At 41.5% G+C, this 22,493-nt stretch overlaps 1 protein-coding gene across 1 annotated transcript; it reads right to left on the bottom strand.

Moving 5' to 3' along the window:
* Positions 1–9,307: 9,307 nt before the first annotated feature.
* Positions 9,308–10,243, bottom strand: LOC115077756 (olfactory receptor 5V1-like). Its single transcript, XM_029580042.1, has one exon. The coding sequence runs from the start codon at positions 10,241–10,243 to the stop codon at positions 9,308–9,310; it is 936 nt and encodes a 311-aa protein (XP_029435902.1).
* Between the last annotated feature and the right edge of the window lie 12,250 nt (positions 10,244–22,493).

The following is a 22,493-nucleotide window of genomic DNA, read 5'->3' as shown; positions in this document are numbered from 1 at the left end:
TTCTGTGACAGTCAAACAAACAAACACTGCTAGGAACTATTAGGAAGGAAATAGTGAATAAAACAGTGGATGTCATAATGCCTTCTATATTGCTCCATGGTGAGACCACGCCTTGAGCACTGTGTTCAATTCTGGTCGCAGCACCTCAAAAAAGATATAGTTGCACTGGAAAAGGTACAGAGAAGGGCAACCAAAATGATAAAGGGGATGGAACAGCTCCCCTATGAGGAAAGGCTGAAGAGGTTAGGGCTGTTCAGCTTGTAGAAGAGATGGCTGAGTGGGGATATGATAGAGGTCTTTAAAATCATGAGAGGTCTAGAACAAGTAAATGTGAATAGGTTATCTACTATTTCAGATAATACAAGGACTAGAGGGCACTCTATGAAGTTAGCTAGTAGTTCATTTAGAACAAATCAGAGAATATTCTTTTTTACTCAATCTACAATTAAGCTCTGGAATTTGTTGCCAGATGATTTGGTTAGGGCAGTTAGTGTAGCTGTGTTTAAAAAAGGTTTGCACAAGTACCTGGAGGTGAAGTTCATAACTGCCATTAATCAAGTTGATTTAGGGAATAGATTTATTTTTATAGATGCTGCTATTACTGGCATTAGTATCGTGAGATCTATTTAATGTTTGGATACTTTCTAGGTACATGTAACCTGGATTGGCCACTGTTGGGAGCAGAATTCTGGGCTTCATGGACCCTCCATCTGACACAATATGGCAACTTCTTATCTACTTATGTTCTTAGCTATCCACTGAAATAGACACATATGCTTACTAAATCAAAACAAATAAATCCATAATAAAACTTAGCTCCGTGCACTGCAAGGTGTTTCTGAGAGGGCTCTGCTAATTGCAGTCTCCAGTCTGTCTATTTCAGGCTTAATATTTAAAGGTTAAAATGATAATATAATGTCCAAACACCTCAGATTCTCCAATAGCACAGCAGAGGTAGGCTTCCTGCTTGCTGGGAGTTTGGGGGGTAAGGGGTAAGGATTGATATGAGAATGCAGACTGATGGTTATTACTGAGTGTCTAGAGGACTTGGCTTAGGTTGAGATAGGAAGGAGTAGACTCATGGTTATTATCGGGGTTGTACAGGACATTAAGCAATGATAGCAGTGGGCATGATGATGGTTATTATTGCAATGATAGGGAGGATCAACTTGGTGGGGGTGTGGCACTTTATGTCCGGGAGGGTATAGAGTCCAACAGGATAAAGATCATACAAGAGACTAAATGCTCAGTAGAATCTATATGGGTAGAAATCCCATGTGTGTTGGGTAAGAGTATAGTGATAGGAGTATACTACCGTCCACCTGGACAAAATGGTCAGACAGATGATGAAATGCTAAGATAAATCAGGGAAGCAAACCAATTTGGCAGTGCAATAATAATGGGAGATTTCAATTACCCCAATATTGACTGGGTAAATGTAACATCAAGACTTGCTAGAGACATAAAGTTCCTGGATATCATAAATGACTGCTTCATGGAGCAATTGGTTCAGGAACCAACAAGAGAGGGAGCTATTTTAGATTTAATTCTTAGTGGAACGCAAGATTTGGTGAGAGAAGTAACGGTGGTGGGGCCACTTGGCAACAGTGATCATAACATGATCAAATTTAAACTAATAACTGGAAGGGGGACAATAAGTAAATCTGCAGCTCTAACACTAAATTTTAAAAAGGGAAACTTTGATAAAATGAGAAAAATAGTGAGAAAAAAACTGAAAGGTGCAGCTGCAAATGTTAAGTGTTCAACAGGCATGGACATTGTTTAAAAATACAATCCTAGAGGCGCAGTCCATATGTATTCCGCACATTAAGAAAGGTGGAAGGAAGGCAAAACGATTACCGTCATGGTTAAAAGGTGAGGTGAAAGAGGCTATTTTAGCCAAAAAAAATCCTTCAAAAATTGGAAGAAGGATCCATCTGAAGAAAATAGGATAAAACATAAGCATTGTCAAGCTAAGTGTAAAACATTGATAAGATAGGCGAAGAGAGAATTTGAAATAAAATTGGCCATAGAGGCAAAAACTCATAATAAAAACTTTTTTAAAATATATCCAAAGCAAGAAACCTGTGAGGGAGTCGGTTGGACCATTAGATGACAGAGGGGTTAAAGGGGCTCTTAGGGAATATAAGGCCATTGCAGAAAGACTAAATGAATTCTTTGCCTCCGTGTTTACTAATGAGGATGTTGGGGAGATACCAGTTTCGGAGATGGTTTTCAGGTTTTCAGACAAACTGAACGAAATCACTGTGAACCTGGAAGATGTAGTAGGCCAGATTGACAAACTAAAGAGTAGCAAATCAACTGGACCGGATGGTATACAACCTAGGGTTCTGAAGGAACTCAAAAATGAAATTTCTGATCTATTAGTTAAAATTTGTAACCTATCATTAAAATCATCCATTGTCGTGGTGGGAGATCCAAGATGTCGCTGATCTGAAAGGACGCAGAGTGAAGCTCCTGTGATTAAGTCTATACAACGTTACCTTGTTGCCTTCCATGTATTGGAAATATGCCACATACGAAAAGGAAAGGCAGGATAAGGGATACTTCCTTGGGGACCCCTAACCTGCCGATGTTGCAGACCTTAATCCCGGATCTTTTCTCTCAGACAGCTAGAACTCCAGAGAGTCCCGCGCTAGTGATGACGAGTGAGCAGGAGTTACCGCCAGCGGGCGAAACAAATTTGAGTCCTGGAGCGCCGCTGACCCCCTCCCCCCCAGTGAGGACACAAGCTGTAAGCGCTGAGCTCCCCCGACAATGGATGTCGTTAGCTGGGGTGAGTTTACCTGAGGCGCGCTTTTCAGGGGAGATCGAGGTTCCTGCTGTAGAGGGTGGTTTGACGGCATCCACCCCAGTAGGGGCAGGGGATCCCTCTGAAAGCCTTAGTGCCGTAGGAGAAGGAGGATCTATCTTAGAAATACCAACTGAACTATCTAGAGGCACAGATGATTTGAATATTGTCCTCCAACCGATACCTTTTACTACTTTAAAACCACTGGAAAGACCCCAAAGTATAACATTAGAGTCCTTATGGTTTGCAATTTCAACACTTCAAAATTCCCTAATGACAATATCGGAGGGATTTAAAACAACCCAGGACTCGATTTCCAATGTGAAAAAGATTACCGCTGGTCAAATAGAGAGAACAACATATATTGAAGGAAAAATAAAGAAAATGGAGGAAGTTCAAAACTCCATTATTAAAGGAGAAACAGCTACGAATAGAAGATTGGAGATATTAGAGAATGAACTGAGAAATGTTAACATTAGAATAATAAACTTTCCGAAATGTAAGCTGATATCTCCAAAGGAGCAATTAAAAAGTTATTTGAAAGAGATATTGAAAATGTCAAATGAAGAATTGCCGGTTATATATAAAGCTTATTTTGTGACTGGACTTAAAGAAGATACAGAAAATCAGATGGATATGGATGGAAATAGATTAAATATTACAGTGTTCTTGGAGACTTCACAACAACATTAAGTGGAAGGAAGAGGTACATTGCTGGTCAAGTTTATGTCATCAATGGACAGAGATGTAATAATGAAAAGGTTTCTGCAATATAGGTCGGTTTTATATTTAAATCAAAAAATCTGGATTTATCCAGATGTTTCGAAAGAAACCCAGAGGAAAAGGAAGACATTTTTGAGTTTGTTGCCCCAGGCCAGGTTGCATGGAGCTCAGATTATATTGAGATTTCCATGCAAATGTGTTATGAGAGTGGAAGGGAATAGTTATGTCTTTTATGATCCTGACCAGTTGGGAAACTTTACACAAACACATCAATGGACTCTAGATAAAGGATAAGATAAATAATCAGCAAGATAAAAATAAGCTGCCTTACTTTCAGTAATTTGGTAACATAGTTTTTGATAGTATTGCTTAAAATTAAAATGGGTCTCCCTTTACTTGTATATAAGTTAAGTACAGGAAATATAGTTTCATCATTTAATTAATTGGTTTATTGTATATTTAAGTTAGTTTGAGGAAATGGTAAAGGAAATGTCTTCTTTCAAATTATATATTTACTAAGCCTGTATTACTTTGACATCTATTGTAATTATTGAAAATGTAAAATATAAAATAATAATAAAAAAAAAAAATCATCCATTGTACCTGAAGACTGGAGGGTGGCCAATGTAACCCCAATATTTAAAAAAGGCTCCAGGGGCAATCCGGGTAACTATAGACCAGTGAGTTTGACTTCAGTGCTGGGAAAAATAGTGGAAACTATTCTCAAGAACAAAATTGTAAAGCATATAGAAAGACATGATTTAATGGAACATAGGGGGTCATTTTCCAAGGAGTTACTGCGGGTGATAATTCCGCAAATTGCACTAACAGCTGTTAACGATTTGCGAATGAAAATTTTTAATTTTGTATTCAGGGGGTGGAGCAAATGATTTATCATGTGCCACGAAACAGCTGCAGTGTTAGCACGGCTCCTAACGCAGCCAATAACTACACCTCTTTCATTTGCGTTACATGCCAGTAAAGGTTTATCATGGTTCATGATGTTTCCGGACAGGCCTGTTGAGAGAGAGAGAGAGAGAGAGAGAGAGAGAGAACCTTGCCATAGTGCCTCCTCCCTAGACAGGTATTTGTATCCCTATGGAAGGCCCACCTAGTAACTCGAGGGTTGTATCCCTATGGGAGGCCCACCTAGTAACTCAAGGGTTAAGTATTAGTGTAGGGGGTTAGGGGCCACTTTGACATTCAACATGAGATGTACGAACAGAACAGTGGTCTCTTGTGAAGATTTGCTGGCCTTCTGAGTGAGGAAACTCACTCCAAGATGAGATTTGGGCAATGTTCTCTCCACCTAGCTTGATGGACTCTCTACCTGGGCAACAACAAGCTAGGTGGAGAGAACATTGCCCAAATCTCATCTTGGAGTGAGTTTCCTCACTCCGAAGGCCATCAAATCTTCACAAGAGACCACTGTTCTGTTCGTACATCTCACGTTGAATGTCAAAGTGGCCCTTAACCCCCTACACTAATACTTAACCCTCACCTCTAGTTACTAGGTGGGCCTCCCATAGGGATACAAATACCTGTCTAGGGAGGAGGTACTATAGCAAGGTGCTCTCTCTCTCTCTCTCTCTCCAAACCCTGCAGCATACTGAAATAGGCTTGTCCAGAAACATTGTGAACTGCAATATATACTGGCAATGTAGCCCAAATTGCACTAATAGTGCAACTTGCGATAACAGCCTTTCGCATAGCTGGTATTGCAATTTGCAATAAAACATGCTTATTAGCATAAGGTACACCCCTTTTTGGTATCGCATGCGATACCAATGCGATATTGGAAAATGAAGCCCATAGTCAACATAGATTTACCCAAGGGAAGTCTTGCCTAACAAATCTGCTTCATTTTTTTGAAGGGGTTAATAAACATGTGGATAAAGGTGAACCGGTAGATGTAGTGTATTTGGATTTTCAGAAGGCGTTTTGACAAAGTCCCTCATGAGAGTCTTCTACGAAAACTAAAAAGTCATGGGATAGGAGGCGATGTCCTTTCGTGGATTACAAGCTGGTTAAAAGACAGGAAACAGAGAGTAGGATTAAATGGTCAATTTTCTCAGTGGAAAAGGGTAAACAGTGGAGTGCCTCAGGGATCTGTAATTGGACCGGTGCTTTTCAATATATATATAAATGATCTGGAAAGGAATACGACGAGTGAGGTTATCAAATTTGCAGATGATACAAAATTATTCAGAGTAGTTAAATCACAAGCAGACTGTGATACATTGCAGGAGGACCTTGCAAGACTTGAAGATTGAGCATCCAAATGGCAGATGAAATTTAATGTGGACAAGTGCAAGGTGTTGCATATAGGTAAAAATAACCCTTGCTGTAGTTACACGATGTTAGGTTCCATATTAGGAGCTACCACCCAGGAAAAAGATCTAGGCATCATAGTGGATAATACTTTAAAATTGTCAGCTCAGTGTGCTGCAGCAGTCAAAAAAGCAAATAGAATGTTAGGAATTATTAGGAAGGGAATGGTTAATAGAACGGAAAATGTCATAATGCCTCTATATCGCTCCATGGTGAGACCACACCTTGAATACTGTGTACAATTCTGGTCGCTGCATCTCAAAAAAGATATAGTTGCGATGCAGAAGGTACAGAGAAGGGCAACCAAAATGATAAAGGGGATGGAACAGCTTCCCTATGAGGAAAGGCTAAAGAGGTTAGGGCTGTTCAGCTTGGAGAAGAGACGGCTGAGGGGGGATATGATAGAGGTCTTTAAGATCATGAGAGATCTTGAACGAGTAGATGTGACTCGGTTATTTTCACTTTCGAATAATAGAAGGACTAGGGGGCATTCCATGAAATTAGCAAGTAGCACATTTAAGACTAATCGGAGAAAATTCTTTTTCACTCAACGCACAATAAAGCTCTGGAATTTGTTGCCAGAGGATGTTGTTAGTGCAATTAGTGTAGCTGGGTTCAAAAAAGGTTTGGATAAGTTCTTGGAGGAGAAGTCCATTAATGGCTATTAATCAATTTTACTTAGGGAATAGCCACTGCTATTAATTGCATCAGTAGCATGATATCTTCTTAGTGTTTGGGTAATTGCCAGGTTCTTGTGGCCTGGTTTTGGCCTCTGTTGGAAACAGGATGCTGGGCTTGATGTACCCTTGGTCTGACCCAGCATGGCAATTTCTTATGTTCTTATTACTGGGTGTAGAAGACATGGCATGAGGATTGATAGAAGGAAGTGAAGTACTGATTATTACTGGGTGTGTACAGGACAAGGGATAGGAGTGTTAGGAGCAGCAGAGTGATAGTTATTATTGGGAGTATAGAAAATACAAGGTATGGGTTAAGGAGGGAGCACGCATGTTATAAAATCACATGTGTGTGCACCGGGTAGCGCGTGCATATGGATGCGTGCACATAGGGGCGGATTTTCAAAGCCCTGCTCGCCTAAATCCGCCCAAAACCGGGCGGATGTAGGCGAGCAGGGGCCTGCGCGCCGGTGAGCCTATTTTACATAGGCCTATGGGCGCGCGCAGAGCCCCGGAACTCGCGTAAGTCCCGGGGTTCTCCGAGGGGGGCATGTCGGGGGCGTGTCGGGGGCGGGCCCGGGTCGTCGGCGGCGTTTCGGGGGCGTGTCGGCAGCGTTTTGGGGGGGCGGGTACGGGTGGCGTGGCTACGGCCCAGGGCGGTCTGGGGGCGTGGCCGCGCCCTCCGTACCCGCCCCCAGGTCGCGGCCCGGCGCGCAGGAGGCCTGCTCGCGCGCGGGGATTTACGCCTCCCGGAGGGAGGCGTAAATCCCCGGAGAAAGGTAAGGGGGGGGTGTAGACAGGGGCCGGGCGGGTGGGTTAGGTAGAGGAAGGGAGGGGAAGGTGAGGGGAGGGCGTTAGAGGATTCCCTCCAAGGCCGCTCCGATTTCGGAGCGGCCTTGGAGGGAACGGGGATAGGCTGCGCGGCTCGGCGCGCGCCGGCTATACAAAATCCATAGCCTTGCGCGCGCCGATCCAGGTTTTTAGCAGATAGGCGCGGCTCCGCGCGTATCTACTAAAATCCAGCGTACTTTTGTTTGCGCCTGGAGCGCAAACAAAAGTAGGCTATTCACGCTCCTTTTAAAATCCGCCCCATAGTTTTGAAAATCTACTCTTTAGATTCTTTTAATACCCTATAATTTTATTTTATTTTGTATTTTATTTTTTTATTTCTCTCTATGCACTTTTAATGATTATTTAGTGCATTTTATATTTATTACTATAAACCGTTGTGGTGGAATACCAAATGGCGGTATACAAAAACCTGTAAATAAACAAATAAGAGCACCGTGGTTCCTTCTCTGGTCTTCTCTTTAGATGGAACCCAAGGGATGTGAAAAGCTCATTTACAACAAAATCCCTGGATTACTGTTTAGGTGAGTGAAAGAAAGTGCAAAGAATACACAGGCAGTCTGGTGGGAAATATGAGGAGATTTTACTTACAGGGAATTTTCTGTTCATTCTCACATGAGAAAACAATTTGTAGGAATTGTTTTCAATGCTTACATGTTTTGTGAAATCCAGAACATCTGGAGGACAATTTTCTAAAGGTTTTGGGTATCTACTGAACATTTTTCTTATCAGAAACATACTTTTTAATGTGTTTTTTGAATTTCCATTTTCCTTCTTTGTTGGGTTTCAGTGCTGTGAGTGTCCTGTGGGCTTTTGCTATTATTTTATCTCCTCTTCCACTTAATTTAGCTCATCTTTCACAGCAGCTGTCCTTGGCTGGGGGCTATGAACTGTGGCGCCCTCTTGAATGTGTTGTTATGTGTCCTGAAGTCAGCCTGTAGGTATAATCAAAGTTCAAATGGTTAGACATCTCTCTACTGGGGGGCTGTAAACGATGTCTCTGCTACATCTCAAGTCTAGTAGAGATCGGGAGAGGAGAGTCTCATGAATCCAAGCCCTGTCCTCTGCCAGCAAGCCACCAGGATGGGACTACGAAGCTATACTTTATTTTAAAAAGTTTATAAATACACTGAATAACATTCAAAGGAGATTACCATGACATGGATCTATACACATAAATAAAATTAAAAAAAATAAGAAAATGAATTAAGACAAAAACATAATCATTCTGTAGGCATCACCAAAGCGTGAGGGGTGAGACTTCAATACCTGTGGGTGCTTTCAACACTGCTTCTGCTACATATGAAGCTTGGAATACTTGGGGAGAAGAGATCTGTCTTCAGAATACAACCCCAGTCCTCTGCTAGCAAACCACCAGGATAGCAATAAAAACATATATTTTTTATTAATTATATTTTTATTTAGCATTGCATCATTTACAGTAAATATAGCAAAAGAACCATGAACATAAAAGGAAATATTAAACTGTATATCAATGAGCATAACTAAACTATTCATTACAAGACTCCATAACAGGAGATTAAAGGAAAGAAAATAGTAAAAAGAAAATAAAATCAAAAGGAAATAATAATAACAAATAAACTAATTTGAATTAGGAATCATTCTTTATGACAAAAAAAAGTATAGATATATTTTAAATTGTATTTGTAAAAGTTTACTAATACATTGAATATCATCCAAAGGAGATTATCAATGACATTGACAAATCTCAGAAGGATTTTGTGAAATCCAGAACATTGGATAATATATCTAGGAATCTTTTCTACATGCTTTTTCTCCTTTCTGGCTGACTCTTCCTTTTTTAAATTCTTTCTGTAAATTCTAGAGCAAGTCACATTGATTCTACATCCTTCACTGCTAAATGCAACATTTTTACATATAATTCTCTGATACTTCAGTCTCTTAGTCTTCCGCTCATGGCTTTCCTTAGAGCATCTTTAACATCCTTGTTCCTCAAGCTGTATATAATGGGGTTCAGCATGGGGATGATCACATTAAACAATACGCCAAACAGTTTGTCCTCAGGCCGTGTGTCCATGGTAAAGGGTCTCATATATACAAAAAGTACAGTCCCAGAGTATATAACAATGACTGTGAGGTGGGATGAGCAGGTGGAGAAGGCCTTGTGCCTCCCCTCCACAGACTGAATTTTCAAGATGGTGGAAATGATGTAGATATAGGATGTCAAGATGAAAATTAATAATCCCAGGACCAAACTTAAGTTTAGAGTGACCATCAATAGTTTAATCATGGAGGTGTCACTGCAGGAAAGTTTCAGCAATGTTTGGAAGTCACAAAAAAAATGGTTGATTACATTGTGTCCACAGAATGAGGAATACGAAATGGACACACTGTGTGGCAGTGAATCCAGAAATGCAGCTAACCAGGAACTGGCAGACAATAGAATGCAAACCCTCTTATTCATGACCACCGAGTAGCGCAAGGGATTGCAGATGGCCACATAACGGTCATATGCCATGGCACAAAGCAAATAGAATTCCCCACTGGCGCAAACCATAACCAGGTAGAGCTGGGCCATGCATGCTTTGAATGAAATGGTTTTGCTCTCTGTTAGAGAAATGGCTAGCAGTTTTGGGAGAGTCATGGATGTGAAGCAGATGTCCAAAATGGCCAGGTTGGTAAGGAAGAAGTACATGGGTTTGTGGAGGCGCAAATCAATGCACATTAGGATCAAAATGGTGAGGTTCCCTGTCAGCGTGACCAAGTAAATAAACAGGAACACTATGAAGATCAGAGCCTGAAGGTTTGGGTGATCTGAGAACCCCTGGATGAGGAATTCTGTGACCTGGGTTTGGTTTTCTGTCTGCATGTCCCTCTTACTCTGAGCTTGCTGATGGAGGAAGAAAAGAGACAACAGAGAAAAGTCAGGAAACTACAAGCAAACAATAACCAGAATAAGAAAAGGGACCTTCACAAGGTCAAAAGGACACTAATGTTTCACCAAGACATTGGTCATTATCTTATTGAGCTAATCCTTTTTGTTTTACAATTGAGCTGTTAATAGATTATTATTATTATTATTATTAGATCATTGCTTACCAAAATTTATATTAGTATTGTAACCCCCTTTTACAAGGGGCCACACTTCAGACACTGCAGATCATTGTGCAGCTCTGAAAATCTGGTTAAACTGACCCAAGGTTTACACTTAGTCACACCAAAAGGAATTTCATATACCAAGTGTTGTATTCCAAAACAAAAAGAACAGTTTTCTGCAACAAAATAAGCAGTCTAGTAGTGTAAAAGGTAGACAAATATTTTCAAACATATAAAATTGCAGAAAGTAATATTCCTGAACCAACTTGAGGGCTTGGATACCTCTGAGGACCTGTCCTAGCTCTCCAGAAAAACTTTGCCTTCTCACTTAGAATCGCATAGATCCAGGAAAATCCACTTCTCCCACTCAGAGAGTAAGCACGCTACCTGGCTGGTGACCTAGTCTCTTGCACAAACCTCCTGTGTCTGGATGCAGATGGCTCCCTTACAGAAATCAGTTCCAACCTTCAGATGAAAAAGAGAGACAAGGAATGTTGTTATTCCTGGATCGATTGAGAGTCACAGTCTATGGCTCCATCTCGCTGCTCTTTGGACAACACCAGCCAACACTCATGGAGTCACCTTTAGTAACGCTCCAGTCGGCCCACCCTTTAGGGGGATGGACCTTTACTGTCACTCAAAATGACCACTATGCCCAGGGAATCTCCCATCGCTAGAGGTTTCTCTCTTTTAAAGTATAGTGAAATCTAGCAGGTTTTACAATAGTAATTATCATTGCAAATGTTAATGATAAATGTTTCATTTCCTCCACTATGGCAAGTGATGCATGGATAGATGCCTATCTCTCTTTTTACAGCTTCTCCTTCTCTCTGTTCATTAATGGTAGAATTCACCTAAAGATACATCTTCTATAATGATGGAAATCTCCATAGAAGGGATATCAGTTAGATCTGAAAATAAAATTACTTCAGCACCTTAACAGCTGGATCTATAAAAAAAAAAAAAAAAAAGAGAGAAAATTAAGCCCTTGCTTGGGCTTGAACTCTGCCCTCTGTCTGCCCATTCTCTTTCTTTTATGATGGGACTTTTTTCCACTCACCTGTTTGTGTGTCATCTGCTGAGCTTTTCCTTCTGTCCCCTGAAATTTGGAAGGCATAGAGGAGGGAGAGTAAGAAGGCTGAAGGAGTAACAATAGGAGAAGACGGACAGAAGCTGAGGACCTAGAGGAGGGAGTGAGCACTGAGCAGTGAGAAATAAAAAAAATATGTAGTCAGAGTGAGAGAGGGCACCAGCCTCCTCCTTTGACATCTTGTGCTTCTGGTGCTGTTTTTGGAGAGCACTCAGAGGTCAGGACGAAAACTTGTCTTAATGATGTCAAGGCATGAAGGCAAACTTACAACTCCAAAACTTAACTACAGCAGGAAACATGCACAATTAATGACATTTCATAGTGAAAAAAAGTAATTAATTTTCAGCAGTCCTTCAAAAAGCTGGAATCATAATCTAAAATAAACATGTGACAAAAGAAACAACCCCGTAGCCTTAGAGGGTGATATTTATTTCCAGATCAGTAGCCAACAATTCATCATTTTTATTTTTATTTTTGTATAGAAAGCATTGAACTGAACTTCAGTAAAACAATTCATGTAAAGAGCAATAATGTTTTCTCTTGCCTGTGAAGCTGCTTCTTCATCTCTGCATCAGAGAGGATCAGAGAGGAATTCTTAACTGGGTTTCAAAAACCTTCTGGGACCGTCCTCTGAGGGCAGGGGAAGAACTCTGAACAGTCATTAGCCACAGCTTTTCACTTGCACTATTTCCTCCAAGAAGAGCAGGGCCAAAGCTACAGCGAGCACTGAGCAATCAGGATTTCCCTGCTCAGTTTTAATTGTAAGGGGCAGCTCAGCTGCTCTGTGTGCAATTCTCTTTTCTTTAGTTAGGAAACTGAATGGAACTAATGTTTAGGGAGGAGGAATAGCCTAGTGGTTAGAGCAGGGGGCTGTGAACCAGCAGACCAGCATCTAAGTCCTGCTGTCACTCCTTGTGAGCATGGGCAAGTCACTTTACCCTCCATTGCTTCAGGTACAAAATTTAGATTGTAAACCCTCTGGGGATATATCAAGAAATACCTCCAGTACATGAATGTAAACCAATGTGATATCTTGATTGAATGTGGGTATATACAAATACATAATTTACTGCTGAACAGTTAAACTCTTTCCAATTCAAATGATAAAGTTGGAACTCCTCCCACTGATTTGCTTTGCTAAGGATATTTTTTCAGATGATCATGGTAATCATGTTTTATAGGATGTTGGAGTCCGAAAAAACAAATTGTTTACTGGGTACTGGGCAGCCATGATTTTAGTACAAAAAAAGTGCAGAGACCAGAGAGCAGAAATCCAATGCAGTAAGACAGGATGGGGGGAGAGGAGGATGATAAGGGGTTCGCAGGAGCCAGAGGGATGCTGAAGTGCATAGGGTGAGGCATAACCTGCAGATAAAAGGAAGTGAGAATATCTCTGTACAAACTGTGGGTGAGACTTCTCCTGGGTGCATATTCACTAAACCACATTATAGAAGACCCAAGCATTAATGTGTATTCAGTGCCAGTATTAATGCTTAATATTTGTTCAAGTGGCAGGAACTTGCGTTAACATTAACATATTTTATACTATTGCAGATATTTGCATGTATAATTATTTTATTTTTGTGAATCATTATTATGGTAATCGGGTCAAAGTCACACAGTAAACAATGCCAGAAAAAGGCCCAAGTAGCGCATCCAGTCTGCTCAGCAAGTTGCCCCATGCCTTCTGTTAAGGCTACTAATTTCTAGGGATGTGAATCGTTTTCCATATCGTCTTAACGATAGAAATCGTGTGGCAGGGCAAGAAAATCATCTTAGGCACGATTTTTTAGTTAAAAAATCGTTAAAAATCGTTTTTTCCGATTAGTGCGCACTAACGGGAGTTAGTGCGCACTAACTGGGAGTTAGTGCGCACTAACTGAAAATGATACAATTTGACACTTTTCAGGTCAGTTAAGGTCAGTTTAGGAATGAATATGTATTCCTATTGGCTGCCCTCTTATTTATTCATGTTAACAAGTTTCCTACTGACAGTATATGGGGGATGGGAAATGGAAACAGTTGGTAGCTTGACAAAACAAGTAATGTGATCAGTCAATGTGACTAGAACTTGTGCCCTAACCCTGATACCAGGGGTATTGTGATCTTCCTGCACACAGTGCCCTATCCCTATTAATACCAGGAGTGTTGTGATCTTCCTGCACACAGTGCCCTATCCCTAATACCAGGGGTGTTGTGATCTTCCTGCACACAGTGCCCTATTCCTGATACTGGGGGTGTTGTGATCTTCCTGCACGCAGTGCCCTATTCCTGATACCGGGGGTGTTGTGATCTTCTTGCACACATCCCGATATCAGGGATAGGGCACTGCATGCAGGAAGATCACAACACTCCTGCTATTAATAGGGATAGGGCACTGCATGCAGGAAGATCACAACACTCCTGGTATTAATAGGGATAGGGCACTGCATGCAGGAAGATCACAACACCCCTGGTATCAGGGATAGGGCACTGTGTGCAGGAAGATCACAATACCCCGGAGGAGTGAGGGTCAGGCAGCTCCCCCCTGTCTGTGAAGCCAGCCTCTCACTAGTAATGCAGGGAGGGAGCTGTCTCAGACTTCACCATCCTCCCCCCCCCCCTTACCCACACACCATTCACTAGCTGGGACATGGGGGAAGTCAGGAGTGAGGGTCAGGCAGCTCCCCCCTGTCTGTGAAGCCAGCCTCTCACTAGTAATGCAGGGAGGGAGCTGTCTCAGACTTCACCATCCACGCCCCCCCCCCCCCCTCACCCACACACCATTCACTAGCTGGGACATGGGGGAAGTCAGGAGTGAGGGACAGGCAGCTCCCCCCTGTCTGTGAAGCCAGCCTCTCACTAGTAATGCAGGGAGGGAGCTGTCTCAGACTTCACCATCCTCCCCCCCCCCCCCTCACCCACACACCATTCACTAGCTGGGACATGGGGGAAGTCAGGAGTGAGGGTCAGGCAGCTCCCCCCTGTCTGTGAAGCCAGCCTCTCACTAGTAATGCAGGGAGGGATCTGTCTCAGACTTCACCATCCTCCCCCCCCCCCTCACCCACACACCATTCACTAGCTGGGACATGGGGGAAGTCAGGAGTGAGGGTCAGCCAGCTCCCCCCTGTCTGTGAAGCCAGCCTCTCACTAGTAATGCAGGGAGGGAGCTGTCTCAGACTTCACCATCCATGCCCCCCCCCCCTCACCCACACACCATTCACTAGCTGGGACATGGGGGAAGTCAGGAGTGAGGGACAGGCAGCTCCCCCCTGTCTGTGAAGCCAGCCTCTCACTAGTAATGCAGGGAGGGAGCTGTCTCAGACTTCAACATCCTCCCCCCCCCCTCACCCACACACCATTCACTAGCTGGGACATGGGGGAAGTCAGGAGTGAGGGTCAGGCAGCTCCCCCCTGTCTGTGAAGCCAGCCTCTCACTAGTAATGCAGGGAGGGAGCTGTCTCAGACTTCACCATCCTCCCCCCCCCCCTTACCCACACACCATTCACTAGCTGGGACATGGGGGAAGTCAGGAGTGAGGGTCAGGCAGCTCCCCCCTGTCTGTGAAGCCAGCCTCTCACTAGTAATGCAGGGAGGGAGCTGTCTCAGACTTCACCATCCACGCCCCCCCCCCCCCTCACCCACACACCATTCACTAGCTGGGACATGGGGGAAGTCAGGAGTGAGGGACAGGCAGCTCCCCCCTGTCTGTGAAGCCAGCCTCTCACTAGTAATGCAGGGAGGGAGCTGTCTCAGACTTCACCATCCTCCCCCCCCCCCCTCACCCACACACCATTCACTAGCTGGGACATGGGGGAAGTCAGGAGTGAGGGTCAGCCAGCTCCCCCCTGTCTGTGAAGCCAGCCTCTCACTAGTAATGCAGGGAGGGAGCTGTCTCAGACTTCACCATCCTCCCCCCCCTCACCCACACACCATTCACTAGCTGGGACATGGGGGAAGTCAGGAGTGAGGGTCAGGCAGCTCCCCCCTGTCTGTGAAGCCAGCCTCTCACTAGTAATGCAGGGAGGGAGCTGTCTCAGACTTCACCATCCACCCCCCCCCCTCACCCACACACCATTCACTAGCTGGGACATGGGGGAAGTCAGGAGTGAGGGTCAGGCAGCTCCCCCCTGTCTGTGAAGCCAGCCTCTCACTAGTAATGCAGGGAGGGAGCTGTCTCAGACTTCACCATCCTCCCCCCCCCCCCTCACCCACACACCATTCACTAGCTGGGACATGGGGGAAGTCAGGAGTGAGGGTCAGGCAGCTCCCCCCTGTCTGTGAAGCCAGCCTCTCACTAGTAATGCAGGGAGGGAGCTGTCTCAGACTTCACCATCCTCCCCCCCCCCTCACCCACACACCATTCACTAGCTGGGACATGGGGGAAGTCAGGAGTGAGGGTCAGGCAGCTCCCCCCTGTCTGTGAAGCCAGCCTCTCACTAGTAATGCAGGGAGGGAGCTGTCTCAGACTGGTATCAGGGTTAGGGCACTGTGTGCAGGAAGATCACAACACTCCTGGTATTAATAGGGATAGGGCACTGTAAGAGATGACTGTAGTAGATTGAATAAAGATCTGATGTTTCTGCTCTCCTCACACCAAAGAAAAACAACACACAAGCAGAGAAGCCTTTCTTACAAAGCTGAGCTAGTGAGTTAAGTAGGAGGAAAAGTAAACATACTGGTGCCAGTGTGGCTACTTAAAAAATACACTTACCAACAATCAATTACATATATTTGAACTGTGTACAGTTCCAGCCAGGACCACCTTTCTAAAATGCACAGTGATTGGCAAATTCAACATGCACTAGCATTTCAGGTGCCTGCTAACAAAAATAATAAACAAACAAGTTCTAGTCACGTGAGTGCTGATCATTACATTACTTTTTTTGTCAAGCTTCCAACTGTTTCCATTTCACATCCCCCCAACCATATTGGTAACATCAATAGATAAGAGCACAGCCAGCCAATAGGAATACATACATACATATTCATTCCTAAGTGACCTTTACTGACCTGGGAAGTGTGAACACTTTGTTTCATTTTCTGTTGGTGTTCGTTAGTTTCCAGTTCCATTTCCCATCCCCCCAACCATCACCTCAGTGGTAACCTTGGTAACATCAATAGATAAGAGGGCAGCCAGCCAATAGGAACACATATTCATTCCTAACTGACCTTCAGTGACCTGGAAAGTGTTTATTTGTATCATTTTCAGTTAGTGCGCACTAAATCGAGTTAGTGCGCACTAACGGGGAGTTAGTGCGCACTAACTCGAGTTAGTGCGCACTAACACGATTTAACGATTTTTAACGATAAATCGTTAGAATTTCTATTGTATCGTGTTCTATAACGATTTAAGACGATATAAACATTATCGGACGATAATTTTAATCGTTGAAAAACGATTCACATCCCTACTAATTTCCAATTCATGCAGATTGCCACCATGCCTTCTGTTAAAAGTAGTAACTGTGCTCTGGGCAGGTTGCCCCATGCCTTCTGTTAAGGCTACTAATTTCCAATTCATGCAGATTGCCACCATGCCTTCTGTTAATAGTAACTGCCATGTTGTTCAAGTTACCCATTGTCTACTTTACTAAGAAAGTGAATGGAAAGCCAGAGATTAACAAGGATTTATTTTCAGCAGGAATAGGCAATGTTAGGGAATGGTGTTATATATCTGTATTAGTTTACTTCTTAATGTAAGTCTTTGTGAGCACTTCTGATTCAATGACTAATGAAATTAAAATAATAAATAAATAACAAGTCTTCCCTCTAAGCCAGTACAGACTCAGTATCCCAGCATGGATTTAGAGGACACTGTCCCAAGCCAGTACTGACCCAGTGCCCTAATGTGTTGCAAGAACATGAGGTAAGGCGTGACAGGAAGGATCATAGTTATAGCTATGACCTCATTAATGAATGACATGATTGGGGCAAGGTGATGGGTATTATTATGTGTGTTGAAGATGTCTGACCACCAATTCAACCAATACAAACAACCAATACAAAACAAGAGATTAGGATGGCCACTAGAGACGTCAGTATCTGGGCTGAATTTGAGGAGGTATCACACCCTGAAGTAGAAAAAATGATTAGGCAATTAAACCCTGCTACCCAGAAAAGTGACACCATACCCATTACAGAACTTAAAAAAAATAGCCGACACAATAACCCCAACCTTAACTAAAATCATCAACCTCTCACTAGACGAAGGAGTAATGCCGGATACCTTGAAAGGAGCCATAATCAAGCCAATTATTAAGAAAAAGAACCTTGACCCCTTAAATCTTAGCAACTACAGACCAGTCTCCAACTTACCCCTAATAGCCAAACTAATCGAAAAATCAGTTCAAAAACAACTATCGAACCACTTTGAAAATAACAACATACTATATCCAGCACAACATGGATTCCGCAAACACTACAGTACAGAAACGTTGCTATTAGCTCTATCAGACAATATCTTAAGAGGATTCGATACAGGAACACACTACATTCTGGTTCTATTAGATCTCTCTGCAGCATTTGACACTGTAAATCACAGAATACTAATCAATAGACTGAAAGAAATAGGACTCACTAACAAAACACTAAAATGGTTCGAGTCATACTTAAACAATAGATGTTTTCAGGTACAAATCAAAAATGCACTTTCAGACAAAGTCAAACTGCTAACTGGTGTCCCACAGGGATCAGCCCTATCTGCAACACTCTTTAACATCTACCTCCTCCCAGTATGTCACTTACTAGCAGGACTGGGAATCATACATTACATTTACGCAGATGATATACAATTACTGTTACCCATCCCAAACACCATTGAAGAACAATGAAACTAGCCAATATGTACCTAGAAATAATCAAACAGCTCCTAAACCAGATGGAATTGGTTATAAACATTGACAAAACTGAATTCTTACATATTGAACGTAAAAACACTCACCACACACAACCAACATTCACAATCAAAAATATTCAAACCACCGAGTTAGCAACAAAAGTTAGGGATCTAGGAGTAATAATTGACCCTGAGCTAAACAGGAAACAACACATCTCACAGAAAATAAAAGAAGGTTATGCAAAACTAATGATCCTAAGAAGACTAAAACCTCTATTAACGATTAACAATTTTCGCACAGTTCTACAAGCAATGATATTCGCTAGCACAAATTATTGTAACTCCCTGCTGTTAGGACTACCTCAATCTACAATTCAGCCTCTGCAAATATTGCAAAATTCCGCTGCCAGAGTTTTGACAGGCAAAATAAAGAGTGACCATATTACAGGAACACTTGCTGAACTCCACTGGCTTCTAATTGAACAAAGAATACAATATAAAGCACTTTGTATAATCCATAAACTAATCCACAATGTTAAAGCCGACTGGCTTAACACGGCACTGCGTGTGCATGTACCACAAAGAAACCTGAGATCTTCAAATAAAGTTCTACTAACTGTCCCCTCTGTCAAATCAGCACATCTCACGCAAGTAAGGGAAAGAGCACTGTCACTGGCTGGTCCTGTACTCTGGAATACCATGCCACTCGAAATAAGACTACAGACAAATCTGAAATTATTCAAAACTAATCTGAAAACCTGGCTTTTTAAACAAGCATTTTATAAAGATAAAGAAAAGGAGAAAAATAGTTGAGCGATAAGGATGCACCAAGCTAGAAGTTTTTAGTAACCTACATAAGCATATTAATGTTAAAATCAAACTGACTAATTTGTTCCTAACAATCAGGTTTAATTTACACACCTAGTTTATTATTTTAAATTGTTACCGTACTATGATGGGACACGAGTAATTTGTAACCTATACCACCCATATTTCTCTTTATCGTGCCCTTCTGTAAACCGTTGTGATGGTATTTAACTTAACGATGGTATAGAAAAAACTTTAAATAAATAAATAAATCTGCCTTTATTTTGGATTATGGGATATGACTCACTGATCCTTGATGTGCAATGGTGTATGTATTTTGACAATTCTTAGACGGCATGCCTTTTAGTTTCTTCTGAATGTATATTGTATGTACGTTTCTGTACTAGTAGTTTAAATCTATGTACACTACATTGGGTGAAAGTATTCTTTCAAAACATTTAGTTAATAAATACAATTGTGAGCTCCAAATCTGCTGTCTAGGTGTCTCTAGAGTTATGGCTAAGATGTAAAATGCTCAGGTGCTGTGATCTCTGTCTTTGCTGTCTTATGAATCTATTACGAGTCCTCTCCTAGTGAGCCACCATGGTGACCATGTAAATATTTTAATTTTAATTTTATAATGAATGGAGAGTAAGGTCATGTACTTTGAAATGTATCCAGCTGTATTGAAATCAGCATCTATTGTAGGTTTGAAACCAGCATCTATGTAGGTTCAGCCAGAGGACCAGCATCTATGCTGGTCCTCTGGCTGAAGCTTGATTGGGTCAATAACTTATGTCATTGCTGGTATATATACTGTTTCGTAAATTCTTCACTGACCCCCCCAATCATCTGCTCATACCAACTCTCAAATGAGCTCACAACTATAATCTTCAACCTTACATACATCACTCATCATCCAACCCTATACTTCTTCAGAGACTTGTTATATTATATTATATATTATATATTATATATTATGTTATGCTTTTTACTGTAATTGTTAACTATGTTATGATGCCTCAAAACTTCCATGATAAAAAATTGTCCACTTTGTAAACCGTTATGATGGCTTTCCGAATAACGGTATATAAAACTCTTCAAATAAATGAATAAATAAATAAATAAAACTATTGAACTGCTTGAGTCGATACTACATCTCATGACTGGAGCTGCGGTGTTGATTTTCATGTTAGTGATGCTGCTGCAAATCATTTGGCCTGTTTACTGCTGAGGATCTATTCCTATATGCACAGTCTGTGATACAATTTTTCAGACATGCAGTCGGCACAAATTCCATTCCTTCTTTTACGAGCATATAGTGCAGAAAAACACACTGCAAGAGTAAAGTATTTTATATATCACATTGAATTTTTATCTCACATTGAATATTGATCTACAAATGCCTCAGGATTTGAGAAATTTTAACAAATCTTTTTCAAGTTTCACCTTTGCAACTCAAGGGTTTTTCAATGATCAACTCTTTGAGATTATATAAGAAATATAGAACATATTCACTGGAAAGAGCCAGGATTAATAGAATGATTGTTTTGAAAACTTGGAATAGTTTTGTGAGATCCATAACATTTGCTTATATATCTATAAATCTCTTTTAAGTGTATTTTCTCCTTGTGGAACATTTCTTTAAATCATAGAAGCACATTGACCTCTCCGGTGACCCTGGACCAGCATGGGCGATTGCGTTCGCCATGTTCTCTGAGGCCTCCTAGGGCACGTGTGCGTATGTCACCATTCCTCTTAAATATGTCATGGTGGGAACGTTGGGGGTGTCCCCACCGCATGACGTCACTACCTCAGGGTTCTTAGCCTCTGATTGCCAACACTGCTATGAGTTAGCAAGGATTCCAGTCAAACTAATTTCGACTGCTACTGAGACTCTGCTCAGAGTACCTATTCCTACTACCCTCTGGGATTATGCTAATTCCTAGACACCTTGGGTACCCACTCCTTGGGGGCATACTTGAAAAGAAATGGCCTTTATGTCCGTTATAAAAATTGCCAGCATTTTTGAGAGAGTTTTGAATATTAAGCAGACGTCCAGGAGGGCTAGGTTACATCTCCTAGCCATGGATTGGATTTTCAAGATGGCAGAAATGATTTGGGCATAGGATGTCAGGGTGAGGAATATGGATACCAAGGCCAAGAACAAGTTTAGGGTGAGCATCAGCAGTTTAATGGTTGATGTGTCACTGGATAAGAGTTTCAGTACTGTATAGAAATCACAGAATAAATGGTTAATAATATTGTACCCAAAGAAAGAAAAGTTAGAAATGGACACACTGTGTGGCAGCACATCCAGCAACTCAATTGTCCAGGGTCCCATGGTGGCCATATACATATACATATACATATACATATTTTATTTTATGAGGAATAGAGTGTAAGACCATTTTCATCTAAATCCAATCAGCTGTGCTGAAACCAGCATCTTTGCTGGATTAGTTAACCTTGAAGTGCTGCTCTCATGGCTGAAGTTTGATATGGTCACTAACGTTATTGCTGATATAGCTATTGTTTTGTTTGAGTCAACACTACATCTCTTGATTGGAGATACTGGTGTTCGTGCTTATCCTAGTGGTGATTTATTTATTTATTTAACTGTATTTATATCCTGCTCCCTCCAAAGTTCAGGGTGGGTTACAATAATACATACATAAAAAGAAATAAACAAGAGTAACTAAAAATTACATTTACATCAAAACAAAACAAAACTTAATAAAATAAAATGGTGGAAAATTAAGAGAAATGAAAACTTAATAAAAAAAACTGAATAGATTATACTGAAGAACACAATTTTCATTGAGTTAGATCTGACACTTGTTTTTGACTAACTTTTGACATCTGAATCCAAAAATGACCCCAGTTTTTCTCTATCATGACAACTTTTAAAGTACAGGATACCCTCCCTTTGTCCCAAAAATCATACAAAATGTACATACAAAGGAAATAAAAGAAAATATTACTTGAATATACTGTTTATTTAGAGTTATTTTATTCATTCAAAGGTTATATATTGTTACTGTAAGTCAAATTGTGTACAAGATGTAAAGTTCTGCTACCAAACATACATATTAAGGTAAACATTTATACTTATAGCTTTTCCAGCAGTGTTCAATCTCTGGACAATCTCGCCTGATGCTCCAACAATAGTCAACCATCATTTGTACATCCCATCTACCCTGATACCGTGCCTCCATGACCTTCAAATCTTGGTGGAATCGTTCACCCTGCTCATCATTGACTGCACCAAGTTTTTTTGGGAAGTCAGCAAAATGGCTGTGCAGAAAA

The sequence above is a fragment of the Rhinatrema bivittatum genome, chromosome 16 (assembly GCF_901001135.1).
Source record: "Rhinatrema bivittatum chromosome 16, aRhiBiv1.1, whole genome shotgun sequence".
Taxonomy (NCBI): Eukaryota; Metazoa; Chordata; class Amphibia; order Gymnophiona; family Rhinatrematidae; genus Rhinatrema; species Rhinatrema bivittatum.
The sequence above is the reverse complement of the archived record's forward strand: the minus strand, read 5'-3'. Positions and strand labels throughout refer to the sequence as shown.

Coding starts and splice junctions, on each gene's coding strand:
- LOC115077756 (XM_029580042.1), bottom strand. CDS start 10,243: ATGCAGACAGAAAACCAAACCCAGGTCACAGAATTCCTCATCCAGGGG.